The sequence below is a fragment of the Sus scrofa genome, chromosome 14, assembly GCF_054392235.1.
Source record: "Sus scrofa isolate SSC_HxYL_T2T_F1_AM1 chromosome 14, Sscrofa_HxYL_maternal_Yorkshire_Landrace_v2.0, whole genome shotgun sequence".
In the NCBI taxonomy this organism is placed as follows: Eukaryota; Metazoa; Chordata; class Mammalia; order Artiodactyla; family Suidae; genus Sus; species Sus scrofa.
The window spans coordinates 128,019,650-128,044,065 of NC_139396.1; the positions used below are offsets into that span (position 1 = coordinate 128,019,650).

A 24,416-nucleotide genomic window follows, 5' to 3' on the forward strand; every position below is an offset into this window, starting at 1 on the left:
ACAAAAGTAATAACTAATTTCATCTTGTCACCCCCGAAACCCAGGTCATTACTTTTTATCTACAAGTAATCAATAAATATTTACTGATTTGTTAAATTACATTTAACTGATAGTTAAGATGAATCCTAAGTATAAACTTATAAGCCCCATTTGCTTGTTGTAGATTTTTATTACTATACTTCTTCTGTTACTTATTTCTTTGACATGGTTAACTCTTTTCTCTAGAATTTATAGAAGCCACAGGGGCACAAACTAAAGGTTTATGGGCCAAATTCTGCCAGAGAATAGTTTTGTTTGTTTAGAAGGGTGTGTGTGTGTGTGTGTGTGTGTGTGTGTGTGTGTGTGTGTGTGTGTGTGATATTTTACATTGATTCTTTAATTTCTTTAGGTAGGGCATACCCTGAGCATGCAGTCTCTAGTTCCCCCACAAGGCCCCCTACATCTTGTCTGATAGCCATCAGGGTTTGTTTTTTTGTTTTGTTTTGTTTTGTTTTTTGTCCTTTTTATGGCTACATCTGCATTATATGGAAGTTCCCAGACTAGGGGTCGGAGCTACATCTGAGGCTTATGCCACAGCCACAACAACACCAGACCCAAGCTGTGTCTGCGATCTACGCCATAGCTTGCAGCAATGCTGGATCCTTAACCAACTGAATGAGGCCAGGGATCAAACTTGCATCCTCACAGAGACTACATAGGGTCCTTATCCTGCTGAGCCACAGTGGGAACTCCCACCAGTTTTCTTGGTCCCTAAAGACACTTGAGTGTGAGACCCATGCATCTAGATTTTATTTATTTATTTATTTATTTATTTATGTCTTTTTAGGGCTACACCTGTGTTGCATGGAAGTTCCCAGGCTAGGAGCTAAATCAGAGCCATGGCCACAGGCCTGTGCCATAGCCACAGCAAGTCCAGATCTGAGTCACATCTGCAACCTATGCTGCAGCTTGGGGCAATGCCAGATCCTTAACCCACTGAGTGAGGCCGGGATCAAACCCGCATCCTCATGGATACTAGTTGGGTTCTTAACCTGCTGAGCCACAACAGGAACTCCTAGATTTTTAAATCTCAGAATTACACTACATAATAATAGTTCAGCCTATTCTTACTCTCCATCCCAAGGGTGAGATTTCCTGTAGATCACTTCTGGTTTTGGGTCAAAAGTACTGTTTTGGTTGCCATCTCTCTTTTTCGTTTAGTGAGTATCCCCCTGCATTCTGCTAAACTCTTGTTTTTCTCTCCATCTCTTCTTTTCTTTCCCTTATACGCAGCATGCTTGGTGAATAGTCACCTTTTCAGGCTTCTCTCAATTCCCACATCCTAAACGGTATACGGGAAAAAAGCATGAACATTGAGGGCAAGGAGATTTAGTTTTTACTACTTAAAAAAATGGGGATAACAATGCCTACCTGTCAGTGAGATGGAGTATATAGCATAGCACCTGGCATATAAAAGGTGTGGTAAACTTAAGAAAGGGTCCCTCCTTCCTGCCAGCAAATAATTTCAAGACCTGTGAGGTTAGTTCCTTACCTCTTCCACTTTGATTCTCTTTTCCTATCTTTATTCTTGTCAATTCATTCATTTATCCTTTTATTAATTCACTCATGTAACAACTATTAACTGGCCACTTACTCTATGTCAGCCAGTGTCAGGGCATGAGAATGAGAAAAGGATACCATCTCTGCCCTTGTTGAGCTTGTGGTCTACTAGTGAGAAGCAGATATTACTCAAAGAACCGCACAAATGGATGTGAAGTTTCCTAATTCTAAAATATTTGTATGTAATTAGTGCCAAAAAAAGCAAGAGTATGTGATGTTAAGACCTATTGTAATAGGGTAATATGGCCTCATCAAAGAGGTCAGAGAAGGCTTTTACTGAAGAAATGATGACTGATCTCACTTATGAAGAAAAGAGGAGTGTGTGTGTGTGTGTGTGTGTGTGTGTGTGTGTGTGTGTGTGTGGTGGCAGCGGCAGCGGTGGTGGTAGTGGAGGTGGTGGTGGTGGTGGTGGTGGTGGTGGTTGTGGTGATTAGAATTTTGAGCAAATGGAAGCAGCATGTGCAAAGCCCTGTGATCAAAGGGAGATTATTTCTGGTGAGACGTTGTTGCTTTGTCTTTCTTCGTTCTTTCCCATTCTTTCTTTTCCTTCCTTCCTTTATTTCTTCTTCCTTGAATGCAGAGTTAATACCATCCTCAGTTCTCGATACATTATCATTATCCATCACACCAGAACTGTTACTTTTTTTATTTGTCAGGCTACTCAGTTTTATCCCCTTTTAACAACTCCTTTCTCCTCTCTTCCATACACAACCATTTTAATGTAGATTTTAAATATGTTCTTATGAAAAGGTACATTTGTTTTATATATATGTATTATTAAGTAAATGATGTATTATTATCCTCATTTATTTCTTTTACTTGGCACCCTGTTTTGTTTTGTTTTGTTTTGTTGCTTTTTAGGGCCACATCCGTGGCATATGGAGGTTCCCAGGCTAGGGGTCCAATCAGCGGGGCTGTAGTCGCTGGCCTACACCACAGCCAAAGCAAGGCAGGATCCGAGCCGTGTCTGCAACCTACACCACAGCTCATGGCAATGCCAGATCCTTAACCCACTGAGTGAGGCCAGGGATCGAACCTGCAACCTCATGGTTCCTAGTGGGATTCTTTTCCGCTGCGCCACAATGGGAACTCCAGTTTTTGCTTTTGCTGGCACCCTATTTTTAATAGTTGCTCTGTGCATAACTAACATGCTGTTGCTAATTGTCACGTAGTTCTCCATCTTGATTATTATGTATTTATTCCAATTCAGGATGGTCTCCAGTTCTTTTCCACATCACACAACAGCAGCAACAACACTCACACGCTTTAAAGGGTGTCCTCTAACATATCCTCTTAGGGACCTGTGAGAAAATTCCTTTGAAGGATATAACAGGAGTGGAATTGCTGGGTCATAGGTTTAAGTGTGTACTTGATTTGACTATGTCATGCCAGCTGGGTCCCCAGAACAGCTCAGCTATCAAAGGTTTTCTGTTATATGGTTACTTCATCCCTACTGTGCTCCAGCATAGCATCCTGGTTCTTCTATTCAATTCTTTTTTCTCCTGTGTCCCTTTTATTCTTCTCACATCCATTGTGAGCAAGCCACCAGAGTTCATATTCTTCCCTAGTAGCCTGGATCCAGAGGCTTTCAGGAATTTACAGCACACAGTTGTATACTAAAGATAATAACCATCTGCTAAAGGAAGTTTCTGTTGTCTCTTCCTAAACATTTAAAACACTGTGAGATGATCTTTTAGCCCATAATTTGTACACTTCTCCACGATCTCCTTTCTACTCAAAAATATTTCTTAGGATTATCTAATTACTAAGGTGGACTAGAAGCAGATTGGGCCAAAGAAATGTTTGACATAGTCTCAAAAAAATAAGTGTAAATGGTGAAGTAATATGAGAGTGGAGTGAGGTAGGGGAGAGAGGTCCATCTTCATTAGTAGTACTTTTCAAAGAAAACTAAATTGAAGAGAAGTCCTTTTACTTATATAAAGTTGAGACTTTTTAAAAGAGCTATCTGGAGTTCCTGTTGTGGTGCAGTGGAAACAAATCCAACTAGGAACCATGAGGTTGCAGTTTTGATCCCTGGCCTCGATCGGTGGGTTAAGAATCTGGCATTGCCCTGAACTGTGGTGTAGTTTGCAGATGTGACTCGGATCCTGCGTTGCTGTGGCTGTGGTGTAGGCCAGCAGCTGTAGCTCCGATTAGACCCCTAGCCTGGGAATCGCCATATGCCATGGGTGCGGCCCTAAAAAGCAAAAAATAAAATAAAATAAAATAAAATAAAAGAGCTATCTATCTTTGGTGAGGGTTCAGGATGGTGGGCACTTTCACACAAAGCAATTTGGAAATGTGTATCAAAGAACAAGATAATGACTTGACAGTGCAGAAACCTGGCAGGCATCATCTAGACCAAGTTATTACAGTTAATATCACAAGTATTAGGATAAACTAATATTATGTGCCTCCTGTTATAATGCAGTAGGACACATCACTTCTGTGGTGTTCTTACCAAATACACATATCCTGAATTGAATTTTGAGGAAATAGACCAAACCTAAATTGAGGGATCTTACAAAATAACTAGCCAATCTTCTTCAAAAGTGTTGAGGTCATTCAGAATCAGCTACATAATTATAGAACCTTGTTCATAATAAAACGTGAAATTTTCAAAATTTCTTTTAAAATGATAAAGAATTTCAAGAGAACAGCAACACAGCATTAAGCCAAATATGCAAGGCAGGCCCCTGTGCAACTGGACAAGTAGCCCTAATGCCGTGAAAAGACAAAGAAAGTCTGCGAAGCTGTCCTGCATTGAAGGGGTAGAAAGAGACATCAAAACTAAAAGGAATGCTTGATCCTGCACCAAATCAAGCACATTAGTGGAACAAAATGAAAATTTTAAATAAGGTCTATAGGTTAAGTAATGGTATTATAGCAATGTTAATTTCACTATCATGATAATTGAATTATGATTATGTTAGATATTAATATTGGGAATCTAAATGAAAAATATATGGAAGTACCTTGTGCTGTTTTTGCAAATGTTTTATTTATTTTTATTTTTGCAAAATTTTTAAAGTTTCAAATTACTTCACAATAAAAATTAGTACAAGATATGGTAGATCAGTGAGCATTGTAGATCTCACTGAAATTGTCTTGGAAAATAGAACTTAAATCTAGGTTTTGGATTATGGGTGGGAATTTAATGGATAGAAAGATTTAATTGGACAAGGGAAGAGAATGTAAAAAGCAATGCAAGTCTTTTGCTTTTCAAGTTGAATAAGAAATAAAATGTATATGATTTTCCCTGTTATTCTATTTCTGATATATTTGCCTGAGAGAATAACCAAAGATGTGTATGGATATTTACATACAATGAATCAGACTGCAACAGTGCTTATAAACAATTGGAAGGAATCAAAATGTTCAAAAATGGAGTTGGTTAAAATGCTTTTCTTCATCCACAGATTAGGAAACAAGATAGCTAATTAACATATCTGTAAAAGAGTATTCAGTTAATATTGATTTTGATTAATGCTGGGTATAGCAGGGTTGTGGCTTTTTTAATTTTTTTTCTTTTTATTGCAAAATGGCTTCCTGTTATACTTTTGTAATTAAATAAAGACATCACTTTAAAAAAGAAATATTTCACTTACTTTGGGTCTGGCCTCAAATGTTTCTGAAAATACTAACACTTAATAAATGTTAGTCCTCCTCATGAGAATTTACTTAAAAACTCTCATTTGATTATAGCAGTAACAACTATTTGCAGAACCTGTCATTGTTTTTGCTGGTCTGTGCAGTTTTCAAATGTAGATTACACATGTGATTTTCCCCAAATGTAGCTGAATGCCCTCTTGCAGCAAAAAGCAAAACAAAACAAAAAAACTTGCAAATCTTGTTTATTAGCAATGACGTGTATTTAGAAATGAATTTCAGGGGTTCTCATCATGGATCAACAGAAATGAATCTGACTAGTACCCATGAGGATGCAGGGTTGATCCCTGGCCTTGCTCAGTGGGTTAAGGATCCAGCATTGCCATGAGCTGTGGTGTAGGTTGCAGACACAGCTCGGATCTGGTATTGTGGCTGTGGTGTAGGCCAGTGACCATAGCTCTGATTTGATCACTAGCCTGGAAAGCTCTATATGCCATGGGGGAAGCCCTTTAAAAAAAAAAAAAAAAAAGGAAATGAATTTCAGATCATTCTTTTAAAGAATTGCCATTTAATCAATTTTTAAAATATTATAGAAAAGTATAAAAATCAAAAAAAGCACATCATTCTCTTTTCATATCTATCTTTGACCTTCACCAAGCTAGAGATGCAAATTGTATATATCATCATAATTATGAGATGCAATTTTGTATCTCTACCTTTTAGTGTTATTTTGTAAAATTTTCCCATATCTCTGTATTTTATCCTTTTAATTATCTTCAAAATATTTCGGTTATACCTAGTTTTTCCTACACTTCCCATATTATTGACACTTTAATTTCTAATTTTTAACTATGAAATATTTTGTTACAGGCATCTTTGTATATTTTTTATTATATTCTTTTGAATAATTTTCTTAACGACAAATTCCCAGGAGTAGGATTACAGTGCCTCTCATTATGTGGCATCAGTTTGCTTCCCCAAAGGATCAGTATGCATTTCTAAAGCATCTCATCTGTCTCTTGGTTTGTGGTTGTCCCGCTGTGGTTTACCAAACAGCAGCTGCTTTGTGATCTTACTGTCATTCATTTCCCACATGTCTTAGCCTTCTGGTTAATCTGCAATACACATCTTCTCAATACTTGCTATCTAACTCTAATTCACAACCTTAGTACTAGTCACCTTCTCTTACCAGCTGAGGCTTTACTAGGCATGCATGGAATTTAAATCATTCATGGAAGTTGAGGCTGATTTCACTAGCAATCCAAGTCCAATAGTCACGCAGATTGTTTTACAGGAATTTTTTTTCTTTTTGGATTTTGATACTAAATTTATTCTATATCTTGTCAATCAATTTTCAAATGGACGTATTGCCCACATTTTTGTGTAATCAGTTCATCATCAAAGTCTTTACTTTCAGATCAGTATTTAGTGAGGATGACCTATGGTTATTTTAGGCTTCACTAATGCATACTTGTACAAAACGGGGTTAAACTTTCATCCATGGACAGTAATTGCATGTGTTTAAGAGTGTAAGTGGGGGAGCTCCTGTCATGGCTCAGTGGTTAACGAATCCAACTAGGAACCAAGAGGTTGCGGGTTCAATCCCTGGCCTCGTTCAGTGGGTTAAGGGTCTGGTGTTGCCGTGAGCTGTGGTGTAGGTCACAGACGTGGCTCGGATCCTTCATTGCTGTGACTGTGGCCTAGGCCAGCAGCTACAGCTCCAATTAGACCCCTCGCCTGGGAACCTCCATATGCTATGAGTGTGGCCCTAAAAAGACAAAAAAAAAAAAAAGAGTGTAAGTGGGAAGCAATATTAGGCCCTTTTTGGATTTTAGTTTTAAGGATTAGAGCTATGCTTAATCTGTTGGATTGGAGATTTCCTGGGGACTACACACATATTTTGATAGTATTTTTATTCTCCCATTTATTCATGTATTCGCTTAATAAATGTTTATTGCTACTATGTGCTTGACACTGTGGTTGATACTGTTGCTAGGATGGTGAAGAAAACAGTCATACTTCCTCCCCTCATAGAGCTTGCAGTGTGTGTGTGTGTGCGCGCGCGCGCACGCGCGCGCGCCTGCAAATGCCCCCTCCAGATTTATATATATATATAAATATATATATAATATATATTTATATATATATATAAAATAACAGCTGTGATTCTCACTACAAAGAAAAAGGGTGCTCTGAAAGCATATAAGTGGAGTCTAAGGAATTGGAGGGGAGATCAGAGAAAGCTTCTCTGAGGAGATGATATTAAAACCAAGTCCTGAGTCCACAAGTTCCCAATGTGGCTTAATGAGCTAAGAACCCAGCTAGTATGCATGAGGATGTGGGTTCAATCCTTGGCCTCACTCAGTGGATTGGGGTTTTGGTGTTGCTGCAAGCTGTGGCATAAATCACAGATGTGGCTCAGATGTTGCTGTGGCTGTGGTGTAGGCCAGCAGCTGCAGCTCTAGTTTGACCCCTAGCCTGGGAACTTAAATATGCTGTAGGTACGACCCTAAGAGATAAAAAACGAAAACAAAAGAACCAAGACCTGAGTGCTCACTTCAGCAAGCACTTACACTAAAGTTGAATAATACAGAGAAGATTAGTGTGGCAAGGATGACACAAAAGTTCGTGAAACATCCCATATTTTTAGAGTCACTTTACTATACAGCAGAGATTTGCACTATAAATTAATAGACTTTAATTAAAAATTTTTAATTAAAAAAATTCCTGAAAGAGAAGGGGTTAACCAGGTTAACAAGATGCGGAAGGACCCTCTAGGCAGAAGGACCAACATAGGGAAGACCCATAGGGAGAAGAGGCTGAGTACATAATTTCAGAAACAGGGAAAGGGGGAGTTCCCTTGTGGCACAGCGGGTTAAGTACCTCATGTTGTCACTGAGGCAGCTGGAGTTGCTTCTGTGGTGCAGGTTTGATTCCCTGGGTACATCCACATGCTGTGGGTGAGGCAAAAAAAAAAAAAAAAAAAAAAAAAAAAGACACAGAAACAGGGAAAAGGCTGATGTGTCTGAAACCTGAAGAATGAGGACAAAAGAAATGTGAGATGAAATGGGAGGGGTAGATAAAAATCAGTATAATGAAGACATGGGACATTAAGGAGAACAACCTAAATACAGAAGTTTGCGGTAGGAGCTTTGTAGTAACTATGACAAAAAGAAGACCAATGTGAAGTTCAGGGAGTTGAGGAGAGAAGTCAGAGAAGAGGCTGGTCAGGTAGATAGACCATGAAGAGCTTTGTAGGTCATGGAAAAAAAAAAAAAAAACTTGACTCTGTCCTTAAAGAGACTAGGAAGCCACTTAAATTTGGATTATGGGGAGTTCCTGTCGTGGATCAGTCAAAAGAAATCTGGCTAGTATTCATGAGGACACCAGCTTGGTCCCTGGCCTTGCTCAGTGGATTAAGGATCAGGCGTTGCTGCAAGCTGCAGTGTAGGTTGTAGATATGGCTCAGATCTGGCATTGCTGTGGCTGTGGTGGAGGCCAGCAGCTGCAGCTCCAATTTGACCCCTACCTTGAGAACTTCCATATGCCACAGGTGTGGCCCTGAAAAGACAAAAAGACAAAAAAAAAAAAAATTGGATTGTAGAAGAACCCTCCCAAAGAGTACTCAGAAGAAATAGCTAAAATGTAGGGGGGGAAAAATGAAGACGATAGAGAAATGAAAATTGAGGAAAAAGTGTTTCTTTTAAAAGGTTGAAAAGTTAATACAAAGGTGACTAAAAAAAACAGGGCAGTGACATGATCAGATTTGTTTATAAAAACGTACTTTGGCTGCAGCCTGGAGAATTGTTTGAATGTGGTCCTAAGTGAATGTGGAGAGACCAGTTGGAGGTTAATTCTGTCACCCAGGAAAGAGATCTTGTAGGGGGTAGATATGGTGTGAGGTGAGTACATTTAGAGGATATTTCTGTTAGACCCTTAGACTTTATCTTATAGCTGAAAAGTTATAAGGATCACTCAATTATCTAATTTCAGAGGATCCAATATAAAACATGGTGAACTATAATCTATAATACTGTATTATATAATTCTTTTTTGTCTTTTGTCGTTTTAGGGCTGCACCCACAGCATATGGAGTTTCCCAGACCTGGGACATTAAGGAGAACAACTGGACCTGGAGCTATAGCTGCCGGCCTATGCCACAGCTGCAGCAACGCAGGGATGTGAGCCACATCTGCAAACCTACACCACAGCTCACAGCAATGCTGGATCCTTAACCCACTGAGCGATCCTTAACCCAGGGATGGAACCTGTGTCCTCATAGATACTAGTCAAGTTCATTAACTGATGACGGGAACTCCTGTATTATATAATTTTAAAAATATATTTAGGAGGGTAAAAACAGATAGACCTTAGTGACTACCTTGGTACTTTAGCCTCCTAAGGCTATGGTAACAAATTACCACAGATTTGGTGGCTTAAAGAAATAGAAATTTATTCTCATAATTCAAGAGACCAGAAGTCTGAAAGCAAGATGTTGGCAGGGTTGGTTTCTTTTTTCTTTTTTCTTTTTTTCTTCCTCTTTACTTTTTAGGGCCACACCTGTGGCACATGGAAGTTCCCAGGCTAGGGGTCAAACTGGAGCTGTAGTTGCCAGCCTATGCCACAGCCATAGCAACACCAGATCCAAGCCACATCTGTGACCTACACCGCAGCTTGGGGCAACACTGGATCCTTAACTAAGCAAAGCCAGGGATTGAACCCACAGATCTGGTGTTGCTGTGGCTGTGGCGTGGGCTGGCAGCTGCAGCTCTGATTCAACCCTTAGCCTAGGAATTTCCATATGCCGCAGGGGCAGCCCTTAAAGAAAAAAAAAGATGGAGAATGTTGGAAGAAAACTAGTAGAGACTCATTTTAGTCGTGTTATGTTTATGGTGACTAAAAATATCTGTATGGAAATATCAGGAAGGCATTTGGATTATAATGTTGGCGCTGTAGATAATCAATTCTAGAGTTCTCAGTTTATAGATGGTCATCAAAATCATGAGATTACCTGGGGTGAAGAGAGTTGAAAAAGAAAAGAGTGTTCAGAACTATTCCATTAAGAAACTTGAGTTAAGAAGGGAGAAATCCCTCTTCCCTTGAGGAAGCTTGGAAGTATTGGTTAAAGAGGTAGGAGGAAAACAAAGTATAGCAACAATAGGGTAGTGAAAACTAGGGGAAAAGAGTTTGTTTTAAGAGCTGAAAGCTAGATGAAAATGTTTCAGAATGAAGGAAGTGACCAACAGAATGAATGCTATTGATCAACAAAATGAATCAACAGAAAGATCAGCAAGATAGAGGCTGAATTTTTTTCTCTTAAATTAGGGACAGGGAGGAGTTCTCTTGTGTGCAGTGGGTTAATAAGCATCCAGCATTATCACTGCAGTGGCCCAGGTCACTGCTGTGGCTTGGGTTTGATCCCTGGTCCAGGAACTTGCTGTAGATGCAACCAAAAAAAAAAAAAAAAAAATAGGGAGTAAGTCATTAATGGGAGTGAGTGAAGAATTGTGGGCAGCAGCTAGAATGGATTAAATCTGAAGGGGATGTGAGAAAATAGAGACAGCTTTAAAAAATCATTTTTTTTGGAAATAGCCTTAAGCTTACAAATGGTTATAAATGTAAAAATAGCACAAGGAACACTTATATATCTTTCCCAGATTTGCCTACTGTTAACATTTTATCCCATTTACTTTTTCCCTTGTTCTGTGTGTATCTGTGTGCATACAGAAGTTTTTTTCTAAATCATTTTAGGGTAAATTACACATATCATGACCCTTTATGCTAAATACTCCAGTGTATATTTCCTAAGAATTGAAATATTTTCTTATAGAATATGACAATTATTAATTGTAAACATCAATTTTCACATAGACATCGTAATTTAATCCACCATACGTATGACAACTGTGTTGGCTGATCTAATGAAATCCTTCACAGAATGTTTCCCTTTTCTCTACCTAATACAAAATCCAGTTTAGGGGCATGCATTGCGTGCAATTGTCATACTGTTTTAACCCTCTTTAATCTCAATCATGTCCACAGCTTTTCTTTGCCTTTTATAATACTGACTTTTTTTTTTTTTTTTTTTTTGTCTTTTGTCTTTTTTGTTGTTGTTATTGTTGCTATTTCTTGGGCCGCTCCCGCGGCATATGGAGGTTCCCAGGCTAGGGGTTGAATCGGAGCTGTAGCCACTGGCCTACGCCAGAGCCACAGCAACACGGGATCCGAGCCGCGTCTGCAACCTACACCACAGCTCATGGCAACGCCGGATCGTTAACCCACTGAGCAAGGGCAGGGATCGAACCCGCAACCTCATGGTTCCTAGTCGGATTCGTTAACCACTGCGCCACGACGGGAACTCCAATACTGACATTTTTTGAAGAATCGAGTTCCCCCCCTCGTTTTTAAAATAGATTTTTTTAAGTCTATGTTTTAATAGAATTTTCCTCATTTTGAGTTCATCTGACATTTTGTGTGATTAGACAGAGGTTGTATGTCCTCGGCCATGTTGTCCACCTCTCAGGGTATTGCATCTTGAGGTGGACAATGTGTAAAGGGCATATGGAGTTCCTTGAATCTGGAGATCAGATCCAAGCCACAGTTGTGACCTGGGGTGCAGCTGCGGCAATGCCGGATCCTTAACGGACTGTGCTGGGCCAGAGATCAAACCTGTGTCCTAGTGCTCCGGAGATGCTGTCAATCCTGTTGCGGCACAGCGGGAACTCTGTGAATGTCTTTTAATAACAGTGTAAGGTTCCTTCTCCAGAAAGATTGAGTTAATTGATCTTAGGTATGGCCCAGACATCAGCATTTATTAAAAAAAAAAAAGTCCCCAGTGTTGCTGCTAATGTGCTACTAAGTGAGAAATATCCCTCTAAGGGTATGTGCCTGGCAATAATGGTGATTTAACATGATAGAAGGCAGGAGTTCCTATTGTATTGCAGTGGAAACAAATCTGACTAGTATCCATGAGGATTCAGTTTCGATCCCTGGCCTTGCTCAGTGGGTCAGGGAATCCCCCATTGCTGTGGCTGTGGTATAGGCTGGCAGCTGTTGCTCCAATTTGACTCCTAGGCTGGAAACTTCCATATGCCTTGGGTGCAGCCCTAAAAAGCAAAAAAAAAAAAAAAAAAAAAAAAAAAAAAAGGAGTTCAGGTGATAGAAGGTAAAGCTGTTTCATCAATGTTGTTTGGAAATCTAGTATAACAGGGAAAATGATGATTAAAGAAAGATATGAGGAGTTCTGAGGCCCTTTGAGGGGCTTTTGTACTCTCCTTGAGTAAAATTGTAGCAAAATAATAATATGGTAGCTACCATATTTCATCCTTCAATAATGAGAATTGGATCATACACATAGAATATGACTATATGTGTTTTGAGAATGTCTGTGAAAGTCAATTTTTTCTAGAAGATGTAAGAATCAAAGTATACCAATAGTTTCTCATATTTTAACTAGGTTTATTGATGTTTTATAGCAGAGATTCAGACTATCCTTTCTCATCATAATGATTTTAGCTAATTTATAGGACTGTACCAGGATATATTATTTATGTCTACAGCTGCAGTAATGTCATAATGTAATGTGGTATCATAAGTTTTTAATGTCACCTTAAGGACCACAAAAAGTATATACTACACCTTCAAAGTAGATTTTTTTTTCTTTGTAAGATAGGATATGGTATTACTTACTTATCAGATAAGACAGAAACTTATATTGTGGTAAGTAGGAAATATAACCACTAAACACTAACAAGAACCACTAACATTTATTAAGCAATACATATGATTGTAGATAAAGTTACAAAATATAAATATGTTTCAGTTTTGAGTATGCACTGTGAAAATAATAGGGTTTTATGGGCTATTATGGTTCATAAAACCTTCTATTGACCATAGGAGAGGAAGGAGATGAACAAAATAATTTGGAAAAACTGGACTATGAAAATAGTATGATTTCATAGAAGGAGAAATAGAGTGGTAGCTAGAAAAAAAAAAATAAGTCAGCAAGTTAGAGAAGGTTTGACAGCAAGAAGAAAATTCCAAGTATAAATTCTCAGGCAGAGAGGGAAAAGGCTGAAAAGACAAAAGATTGAGATACAATTCTCTTAGCCACCCTCATCTTTACTATCATACAACTATATTTATGTTACTTAAATTTTTTATTGAGATGAAATTCACATAAAGCTTTTTAAAATGTGCAATTTGGGAGCTCCCATCATGGCTCAGCAGAAAGAACCAAACTAGTATTCATGAGGTTTGATCCCTGGCCTTGCTCAGTGGTGAGCTGTGGTGTAGGTTAAAGATGCAGCTCGGATCCCACATTGCTGTGGCTGTGGCATAGACTGGCAGTTGCAGCTCCAGTTTGACCCCTAGCCTGGGAACTTCCTTATGCCACAGGTGCAGCCCTAAAAAAGAGCAAAAAAAAAGTGCTAGAGTTCCCTTCATGGCTCTGCAGGAACGAATCTGACTAGCATCCATGAGAACACAGGTTTGATCCCTGGCCTCCCTCAGTGGGTTAAGTATCCAGTGTGGCTGTGAGCTGTGGCGTAGGTTACAGGGGAGGCTTGGGTCTGGCACTGCTGTGGCTGTGGCATAGGGCAGCAGCTTCAGCTCCTATTTGACACCTAGCCTGGGAACCTCCATATACTGTGGGTACAGCCCTAAAAAGACCAAAAAAAAAAAAAAAAAAAAGGTACAATTCAGTGGTACTTAGTACATTAATAGTGTCATGCAACCACCACTTGAATCATGTGGCTGTAGCTCCAATTAGACCCCTAGTCTGGGGACCTCCACATGTCACGGGTGTAGCCCTAAAAAGAAAAAAAAAAAAGGAAATTCATACACTTTGTAGTATGTACCAGTACTTAATTCCTGTTTATGGCTGGGTAATATTCCACTGTGTGTATATATCACATTAGTTTATCTACTCTATTTTTGACCATTTGGGTTGCTTCCATCTTTTTGTTTTTCTGAAGAGTGTGGCTCTGAGTATTCATGAGCAAGTTTTTGTTTGAATTTCTGTTTTCGATTCTTTTTTTTCCCCCCCTTTTAACAGTTAGCCACACTTGTGGCTTATGGAAGTTCTCTGGCCAAGGATTGAACTGGATGTGTGAGAGTTCCACCTTCTCCATATCCTCTACAACACCAGTTATTTTCCACTTTTTTCTTTTGGCCCACAGCATGAGGAAGTTCCAGGGCCAGGGATTAAACCTTTGCCACAGCAGCTACTTGAGCAGCAGCAGTGACAACACCAGATCCTCAACATGCTGCACAACCAGTGAATTCCAATTATCTACTTTTCTGATAACAGCCATCCTAGGGGGTATGAGTGTGGTCTCACCGAGGCCTTTCTGTCTTTTTTTTTTTTCTTTTTCTTTTTTTTTTTTTTTTTTGTCTTTTTAGGGTGGAACCTGTGGCATATGGAGGTTCCCAGGCCAGGGGTTGAATTGGAGCTGTAGCCACTGGCCTACTATGACAGATCCAAGCTGCATCTTTGACCTACACAGCTCAAGGCAATGCCAGATACTTAACCCACTGAGTGAGGCAAGGGATCAAACCTGCGTGCGTCCTTATGGATGCTAGTCAGATTCATTTCCAGTGAGCCATGACAGAAACTCCCTCACTGAAATTTTGATTGGCACCTCCTTAGTGATTATGCTGAGAATCATTTGTTAATAGCTATTATCATATCTTCTGAGAAAAGTCAGTTCAAGTCTTACCTTTTTTTAAATCGTTTGTCTTCTTGTGGTTGAGTTCTATATATATTCTGAATACTAAACCCTTATCAGATATATGATTTGCAAATATTTTCTCTCTTCCTATATTAATTTTTCCACCTGTGTTCTGTAGGTCATTTCTTCTTCTGAAGGATCTTGATTATAAATGCATTGCTAACTGTGCCTTTGCCACTTAGTCCTTACTTAAGGCCTTCAAAAATGCTCATTATAAAAGACCTTTGATGTTTCTTAAACTGGGTGCTAGGTACATGGATCTCCATTTTATTATTTATTTATAGGTTATATTCACTGTTTTCTGTATGTGTATCTATATCTATATATATCTATATATATATCTATCTATATATCTATATCTATAGATATAGATATATATATATATACATAGAGAGACACATTCTTTAGAGTCTTGATAATGCTTCTTCCTCTAATTCTCTATTCTCCTGCTGCTATCCTTTCATTGACACATGTCTAGAATGAGTAGTCTATATTTGCCATTTTATTTTATCCACAACTAGTGCCTCTTTAATCCTTGCAATACAACTTCTTTGTCCATCCTGAAATAATGACACCTTTGAGTCTCTTCCTCACCTCCATGTTGAGTCTTCCTAGGCCATGTTACTCATGACTACCAAGTTGCATTATGTGGATGATTCTTCAATCTTCCTCTCTAAATGGAAGCCCTAACCCGTTTTAGAACTCTGTATGTTGGATATTCCTGGTCTCTTACTTTACCAGATATATTTCTCCTCTTAATCAAATTATTTCCAATCCAGATCCCTATTTCTTCAAATCCAATTAATTTCAGTCTCAAGAGTTTTGTAGTAATTTGCTGGTTCCTCCCTCTCCAGTGACTCCTTATATCTGATCAGTTATCACATCTTGTAATTTCTACCTTAAACATACTTCATTTCCATTCATTGGTTATCACTCTATTTTAACCCATTATCATTGGGTGCTGGAATTATTTTAATAGCCTTCTCTTCTTCCTGTCATACTTCTTTCTTTAAGTGATAATGGAAATCTTTAAGAGAGCGATGTGATGAAACGTGGTCCTAGATGATAAAAGACAACTTTGGTAGTATTGGGGAAGATGAAGTGGAAAAGGAAGAATGTTGACATTAAGGGATGAAGCCCTAAATTGTGGCAATGACGATGGAGCGGTGAATGCAAAAGCGTAAAGTCGACCGGTAGAACAACCAGAGCTGGAAGGACTTACGTCTAATACCCTGTATTTTACTCCCATAAATTAAGTACGTCAAGTGAATTTTTGCTAAGCGAGCCATGCCTGTGCTTCGGTAAGAACCGTCATTTTAGGAGTGGGCCAACCAACTTCTACTGTCGGGATGGCCGATCCCAGATTGGCTGTTAGAGTGTCACGGAGCGGGTCTCTCTAGCTACCATCTCTATGGTTCTCGGAATCGCCAGGTCGGGACTTGACCGGTCTGGCTTTTGCGCGTGCGCGAGCCCGGGCGCGTGCCCGCCCTCCCGCAACTGCCCGAATCCCCGGGAGGGAGGGGCGGGCCTGGGAACGTTGCGGCGGCGGCCGCCGCTGCCCCAGCACCCAGGGTTCTTCCCTGGCCCGGCTTGCGCCCGGCACTCTTCCGCCGCAGCCGCCGCCTCGTTGGGCGGCGCTCACCCGGTCCCCGATGGTGGGTCCGGAGGATGTCGGAGCCTGTCCGGGGAGAAACCCCAAATTGCTCCCGGTGCCGGCGCCTGAGCCCGCGGGCCTGGACGGGAAGATGATTCGGGCCACGGGAGGTTTTGGCGGAGGCGTAGACGCTGTGGAGCCTCCGGAGGAGGAGGAGGAGAAGGAGACGCCGCCGCCGCCTCGGCAGCTCCTCCGGCGTTACCTCACGGGAGCCGGGGGGCAGCTGGAGCCTGGGCTGTGCTACTGTCCGCTCCCCGCCTGCCAGCCCCGCGCTCCGCCGCCCTTCTCAGCCCCGCTCTCGGACGCCTGCCCACCGTACGCGGGCTCCAAGCACCGCAGCTCAGAGATGGCAGATGCCTGCGCGGCGCGGCACGAAGGCATGACCAACGGGGACTCGGGCTTTCTGCCGGGCCAGGACTGTCGCGACCTGGCCAGCGCTGGCGGCCGGGAGCCGCGCCACAGCTGCCTCCGCCTGGAGGGGCCTGGAGACGTGGGCGCGGACGGCGAAGGCAACCAGTCAGACTGGGCCGCGCCTCTGGAGGACCCGCTGCGGAGCTGCTGTCTGGCGGCGGCGGACACCGAAAAAACCGAGGGCACGGGTAGCGGCTCGGGGGGCAGACGGGCCAGCGACGGCAGCGGTAGCGAGGACGTAGAGCGGCCGGGAGCAGGCTCCCGGAGTCCCGAGGAGGGCGCGTCCGCCGTCAGCACAGCGGAGAGGACTAGCGGGGGCGCGGACGCGGAGCCGCGCCTCCGTTTTTCAGATGTTCACTTGAACTCTCGGAACACGTTCGAGGTGAGCCGCCTCCAGAGTGCCCGCGACCATCTGCCTTCGGCGGTGCCGCGGGTGCCCTCGCCTGCGGCGGAGCAGGGCCCCGCGGGGACCTCGGCGCGGGCTCGACGGAGCGGCGGCTTCGCCGACTTCTTCGCCAGGTACAGCGCAGGCTTTCCAGGGGCTCGGGGCGGGTTCGGGGCCAAGGCCGAGGCCGAGAGCTGGCTGGGAGCGGCTTGGGGACCGCGTCCGCGCGGCTCTCGCTGGCATTAGGTTTGAGCTTTGATTTTTCATGAGGGAAGAGGAACTGAGTTTGCACTGTGTTGTGGATCTGTACCGGAGAAGTTCTGCGCGCGGTGGAGAGCAAGTCTTGCTGTTTCGCTGGGCACTCTACCTGCTGTTCACACCTGGTTTCTGTGTATTCAGGCCACCGTGATAGTGGTGTATCTCCAGTTTTGCCTCCTCCGGCAAAACAGACAACCCTCCTCGTCCCTATTTTTTTTTTTTTTTTTTATTGTACTGCTAGGAGTGGACTCGGCGGTGCGGTGTGTGTGTTGCGGGTGCAGTTGTGAAAGAGAAAGGGAAGTCATTTTGCAGAGCTGTTTGCATGGAGTCTAAACCCATTCAAGTAGTTTGGAAATTCTTGAAATTAGGGGTCTTGTGTTTCGTAGTGTTTAACAGTTTGTTTCAGTGGTCTCTATTAAAATGCCATCAGTTTGGTGTTTAGAATTTGATGCCAGCCTTTAAAGCCAAATTGCTATGGCGCTTTGTCTAGAAAATCCCCCTTTACTTTTGCCGTATAAGCCTCTACTGTTTTTCAGCAACTTTTTATTTTTTTGTGGTATTAATACATGTAATTTGACCTGCTATTCTTGAAATTGAATTATGGTGATGGACATTGCAGGTTTCAGAATGAGGCTTTGATGGGGATAAATAAGTAGTTAGAAAATACTCATCTTAATACATAGTAATGAAAAAAGCAATTTCTCTTGAGTCAGATTTTGACACGCTTTTTTTTTTTTTAAGTCTCCAGGCAAATAGAAAAATATTCCCAACTTGTAAAATGCTTCCTTTCAAAGTTCTTTATACTGTGTGTTTGTTCTCTTTTCAGGGATCTTAACAAAAACCAGAAATAAAAGAAACCAGTTCTGCAGCTCAAGTTTTAGAGGTTTATATAGTTAATGTTCATATTTGTAGACACACAGGCACAGTTTTCTTATTGCAATTAATGGTATTCTTTTTTCTATTTTATTAACTGGTATTTTTCTTGCTTGTATAAATTTACAGGCAAATTATGAAGTTGTTTATATCAGGATTGGGAAATCCTAATTATGTGTTACTCAAAGGACAACATATTAGATTGTTGTAGTGACAGTATTTTAAAGCCTCTTAAATTGGGTTAGGTGTATGTATTTGTGGTCTGTGAAGCTTTTAGGTGTTTATTGGTCATGTTTTGATATTGGTCATGTATTGATCAGATATCAGGCAATTTTAGACCTGGAAAGGGCTTTGGACAGCACTAATTCAGGCAGTATACCCAGAGTACTTGCTCTTTGCCACCCACTGGGTGTAGACATGATTTGAACAATGGTCCCTAACGTGGAGGTGGTGTGCAAACTAGTGGGAATTAAGTTTGGGGACAGATATATATATATTCAATATTTGAACAATAAGGCAAATTTGTTATAAGAGGGTTTCATATTAACAGTAGGCAGGAATTTTGATGTAATTTAAGACCATTCCCTTAACCTGTAGATTAATAGGACTTTAATTAGCATAGCTGGTTGACATTCATATGGCCACATTTTTCATGTGTATCAGAACTCTGGGTATGAAGTCAGTTAACTTCGGTCCCCTGAAGTTAATTTCTCTAAGCTTCATTTTTGAGATCTTAATGTCAAGATTTCAAGGCTTCATTGCTTTCTTCATGTAACATTCTTGGGGAAAGGCAGAGTCGGACAGAGGCACAATTTTTCTCTTAGCATTTAGTCAAACCTTAGCTGGATTCTGAACACTTTAAGGGCAGAGACTATGATGTTCATTTCTGAAACTACAATACCTAGTGCTGGTATGAAACATCCCATTCCAGCAGTGTCAAAGTGGCAACGTTCATGGACTCTCCCTCTTTACTGTTCTAGGTATTGTAATTTTGAACAAATATTCCATCCGCAAATAGAATAATCAGAAATTTCCCATGCTCCTACAGCATAAGAGTGTTTTTTCTTCCTGTGCAGTTGTCATTCTCAATTCTGAAGCTCAGGGGAAGGCTTCCTTTGGGAATGTCTTGTTTATGTAACCCTGTTCTTGGGTACAACCTTTACCCCCACTTTCTTTTTTTGGACAGGTTTCTCACTGCCTTAAGAAAGTAGTTTAGTTAACTAATGGCAGAACTGAGATGAGAAACCAGGATTCTTGATTTTCATTCCAGGAATTTGATCATAACTTTTGTTCGCCTGTGACTCTTTTCTTTCCCACTTGATTATCTCCATCTTTCCCCTCTTCTTTTTACTTCCTCTTTTTTTCCATTTACTGGGGAAAAAAAATTCTATAGCATAAATACTTTAAAAGAACAGTGTGGTGTTTGTTTCAACCTTGTGCAAGTAAAGAGGGGAATTTTTATTTTATTTATTTTTTATGGCCTCGCACCTGTGGCATGTGGAAGTTCCCAGGCTACAAGTGGAGTCGGAGCTGCTGCTGGAGCCTATGCCACAGCCAGATGCCAGCTGCATCTGTGACCTATACCGAAGCTTGCAGCAATGCCAGATCCTTAACCCACTGAGTGAGGCCAGGGATGGAACCTGCAACTTCACGGGACTATATCAGGTTCTTGACCCACTAAACCACAACGGGGACTTCAAGAGGGAAATATTTTATAGCAGTTATTTCTATTACTATAAAATTATGTTTAGTCAGGACACATCATTGATTGGAGCTTCATTGAGTAGGGAAGAAATCATGTTGGCGAGAAAGGAATTTAGTCCAGGATGGGACTGCTCTTGTCATTTCCTGCTTGCTCTCCCTGCCAGATGAGGTGAGTTTTATCCAGTCCCTGTTGGAAGCTTGCCTCAGCTTCACCTGGGCATCTCTGTGTTTATGGTGACTTGATTATGGGAGCCCTAAGGGCCTTATATCCTTGGCCCTTTCCTATCTAAAAGTGTTTAAATGCGAGATGAGTACCATTACTGCCACTCACCAACTCAGCAGTGAGAAGATGAAAGCTAAAAAACAAATCTCTTATGTTTCCAGGCTAGCCTTTGTTTCTCAAGGATCTCTTTATTACTCTATTTTGAAAGTGATGTAACTTTAAACCATTTTTTATATGTCCTTTAAGCAAATTCATGTTTTTAATTATTTTTAAAATAGTATTTTATTTTTTAAATCGATACACTCTTAATAGATGTATTTTTTAAAGCCATCTAATACTTTGAGGCTTGTCCCACGCCTTCATAATAATCTTTTTTATAGTAATACCTGTTATGATTGGAGGGTTCGGCAACTGACTTGTACCATTGCGCTGATAGATTTACTGTAATTTAGAAACACACAGGTATCTATCTGTGTCTCCTGGTAGTGTTGATAGTTTTTTTCCAAAATCATAAGAATTTAGTGACTTAAAGGGGCATAACTAAGGTAGGGAAAAAATACTTCTATCTGAAAAGAAAATTTACTTTATAGATTCGGTAGCATGGAGGTGCATGTAGGTTTTCCTGTAATCATTGACTCTGAAACTTCCTAAATTTTGCAAAAAATTATTTTCGAAGAGCTCTTTTTATTATAGGTAGCTTAACAGAGAAGACTAAAAAGGCTCATTTAGTGGTTTCTCCATTCTCCTCAATATGAAAATTGTTGAGAATATATATTCTTTTTGTTGTGATAGTGAGAATTAAAAATTTCCAACATTTATAATTTTTCCTAGTATAAGGTTCTCAGAAACAATGAAATCAACCAGTTTTTTTCCCCCACTCAGAGTTTACACTAGTTGATGAAATCATTGTTCACCTGACCAAGCCATCATAGACCTCTCTCAGATAGAGCTCCCTTATTTGTTCCACCTGTGTCTTCTTCCCGGTCAACTAAAATAAAAACTGCAGTTTCAACACTGGTTTCTCAAAAAAATCCCTTCTTTAACAACTCAATAAAGAAAAGGCAAAATATCAAACTTCTATTAAATTTTAAAAGATTTTTATAGGTCCCCAAAACAAGCAGTTCTTTAAAATAGTTGTGGTATTATTGTTCATGAAGTGAATGAAGAAATAACTTGCTTTAAGATATGGAAACAACCTAAATGTTCATCGACAGAGATGTGGATAAAGAAGATATGGTACATATACACAGTGGAATATTACTCAGCCATTAAAAGGAACGAAATACTGGCATTTTTAGCAAGACGGACCTAGAAATTATCATGCTAAGTGAAGTCAGTCAGACAATGAGACATCAACATCAAATGCTATCACTTACATGTGGAATCTAAAAAAAGGGCACAGTGAACTTCTTTGCAGAACAGATACTGACTCAACAGACTTTGAAAAACCTATGGTTTCCAAATGAGACAGGTTGGGGGGCAGAGGGATGCAGTGATGGTTTGGGATGGAAATGCTATAAAATTTGGTTGTGATGATTGTTGTACAGCTATAAATGTAATAAAATTCATTGAGTGATTTTAAAAAGTCTGCATTTAGGTCCTAGACAAATTGAATTAATTAGTCACCCAAATAAATTAATCACTTAAAAAAAAAGAAAAAAAAATAATGCTCAAGGGAAAAAAGAAATAACTTGCTCTAAATATTCAACTTTTGTCAATATGAGAGACAAAAAAGGCAAAAGTATTCGTTTCTATGTCACTAATGACATTACTTATATATTAATAACTATATAGTAATATGATTAAATGGTTCAAGTTTTAGAAAAGCTGAAAAGAGTGTAATTAGTTGCCCTAGAATAAAAATAAGAGTCTTTTAGGATTTTAGAATGTCGTGAAGCTACCCATTATAGATTGTGAAGCTAATGGCTGAAGAGTCTTTTGTATCTTTTCCTTGTGTCTGACCCTTTTCCTCCCCTCAGATTTAGTTTTTTAATTTTTTTTTTTTTTTTTTTTAAGGGCCACACCTGCGGCATGTGGAGGCTCCAAGGCTAGGCTTCCAATTGGAGCTGTGGCCTCCGGCCTATGCCACAACCACAGCAACGCCAGATCCGAGCCGAGTCTGCGACGTACACCACAGCTCATGGCAACGCCGGATCCTTAACCCACTGAGCAAGGCCAGGGATTGGACCTGAAACTTCGTGGTTCCTAGTCAGATTCGTTAACCACTGCACCACAACGGGAACTCCAGATTTAGTATTTTCTTTAAAAAAACCCCAACCAACCACAAACATTAGGTATCTATAATAAACCATTGGAAATCTAGCATTGGCTTAAGGACTTAATGGTTAGAGGTGTGATCATCTGAATATAAACTAGGTAGAAAGTACTGGGAAACTCCAATTTTTGTGAGACTAAGAGAATTTTAAGTGCTCCAACATGTTATTTTGAGGTGCTAAACTAAATTAACATTTTAACACCAAGCCCCAATAAGCAAAGCAACTATTACTCTAATATTAATTTGGAGTTACATTTTGGTAGAAATTTTCTGAATTATTCAGAGTGGGTATTGAGATTTCCTTTTTATTTTTTTAAACACTTTTTAAAAATAGTTTTATATTTACAGAAAAGTTACAGAGCATTCTGGTATATCCCTCACCCAGTTCACCTGTTGGCAGCATCACATAACTGTGATTCACTTGTTACAACTAAGGAACCAACATTTGTATGTTACTGCTAGTTAAACTTCATGCTTTGCTTGGCATAGAGATACTGACTTAAAAGTGTTTTATTTGGGGACAGTTAAGTTTTCCTGTAAAATCAGAACTGTTGAAAGTACAAGGAACTGCAGGGATCACTGTGTTCATCTTTCAGTGCTTTTTGGAAAATCAGTAGTTCTGTAATCAGCGAAGTCTTTTATTTGCTAGACATCACCTGGTAAGGTGGTATTGATTTAATATTGGAAATGAGTTAAAGATAGTATGAGTTGTTCTTAAGGTGATCTAGAGCAGTGTTTTTAAAGCTTTTCAATTTAGTCTATTTATTTATTTTTTTATTTTTATTTTTTTGCTATTTCTTGGGCCGCTCCTGCGGCATATGGAGGTTCCCAGGCTAGGGGTTGAACCGGAGCTGTAGCCACCGGCCTACGCCAGGGCCACAGCAACGTGGGATCCGAGCCGCGTCTGCAACCTACACCACAGCTCACGGCAACGCCGGATCGTTAACCCACTGAGCAAGGGCAGGGACCGAACCCCCAACCTCATGGTTCCTAGTCGGATTCGTTAACCACTGCGCCACGACGGGAACTCCCAATTTAGTCTATTTAGAGCAACTTTTACTAGATTTAACAACCAGTTTCTATATGCCTCTAGAAAAATATGTAAAAGTGGAGTTCCTGTTGTGGCTCAGCTGATTAAGAACCCAGGATAGTGTCCTTGAGGATGTAGGATCAATCCCTGGCCTCCCTCAGTGGGTTAAGGATCCCATGTTGCTGAAAGCTATGGCTAGGGCATGGACGCGGCTAGGATTTGGCATTAATGTGTCTGTGGCATAGGCCTCAGCTGTGTCTCTGATTCGACCCCTAGCCTAGGAACTTCCATATGCCTCAGGTGCAGCCCTAAAAAGAAAAATAAATGTGAAAGTGTATCTTAATTCTACATAATTTCATATCCTTCGAAAATACATCCTCACAGATACTATCGGATTCATTTCCACTGAGCCACGACAGGAACTCCCCATAAACTTCTTATAATTCATATAATAATTCAATAATGCTGTGGGTATGGCTCTAAAAAAAGCTAAAAAAGTTTATGAATGAAAAAATAGCTTTTTATGTAGTGATAATACTACTGTCTTGAGGAATAAGAAACTTGGTTTTTGTCCTGGGTAGATTCTTCTACCATTAAATAATTGTGTGATTTGGGGCAAATCACTAAATTTCTAGATTTCAGTCCCTCATCTTTGAAATTGGGA

At 40.3% G+C, this 24,416-nt stretch overlaps 1 protein-coding gene and 1 pseudogene across 3 annotated transcripts in view; both read left to right on the top strand.

Annotated features, from left to right (window-relative positions):
• Positions 1-7,757: 7,757 nt before the first annotated feature.
• On the top strand, positions 7,758-7,856 carry LOC146396989 (U6 spliceosomal RNA; annotated as a pseudogene).
• Positions 7,857-16,452: 8,596 nt separating this feature from the next.
• Positions 16,453-24,416, top strand: part of TBC1D12 (TBC1 domain family member 12) — a 90,415-nt gene continuing 82,451 nt past the window's right edge. For all 3 annotated transcript variants that reach the window (XR_014826670.1, XM_021074011.2, XM_021074013.2), the window contains exon 1: positions 16,453-17,523. Coding sequence is in view for 2 of the 3 variants with exons in the window: in XM_021074011.2 (XP_020929670.1) it covers positions 16,592-17,523 (932 nt within the window). In the remaining variant the exon portion in view is untranslated. The remainder of the gene's footprint in view (positions 17,524-24,416) is intronic.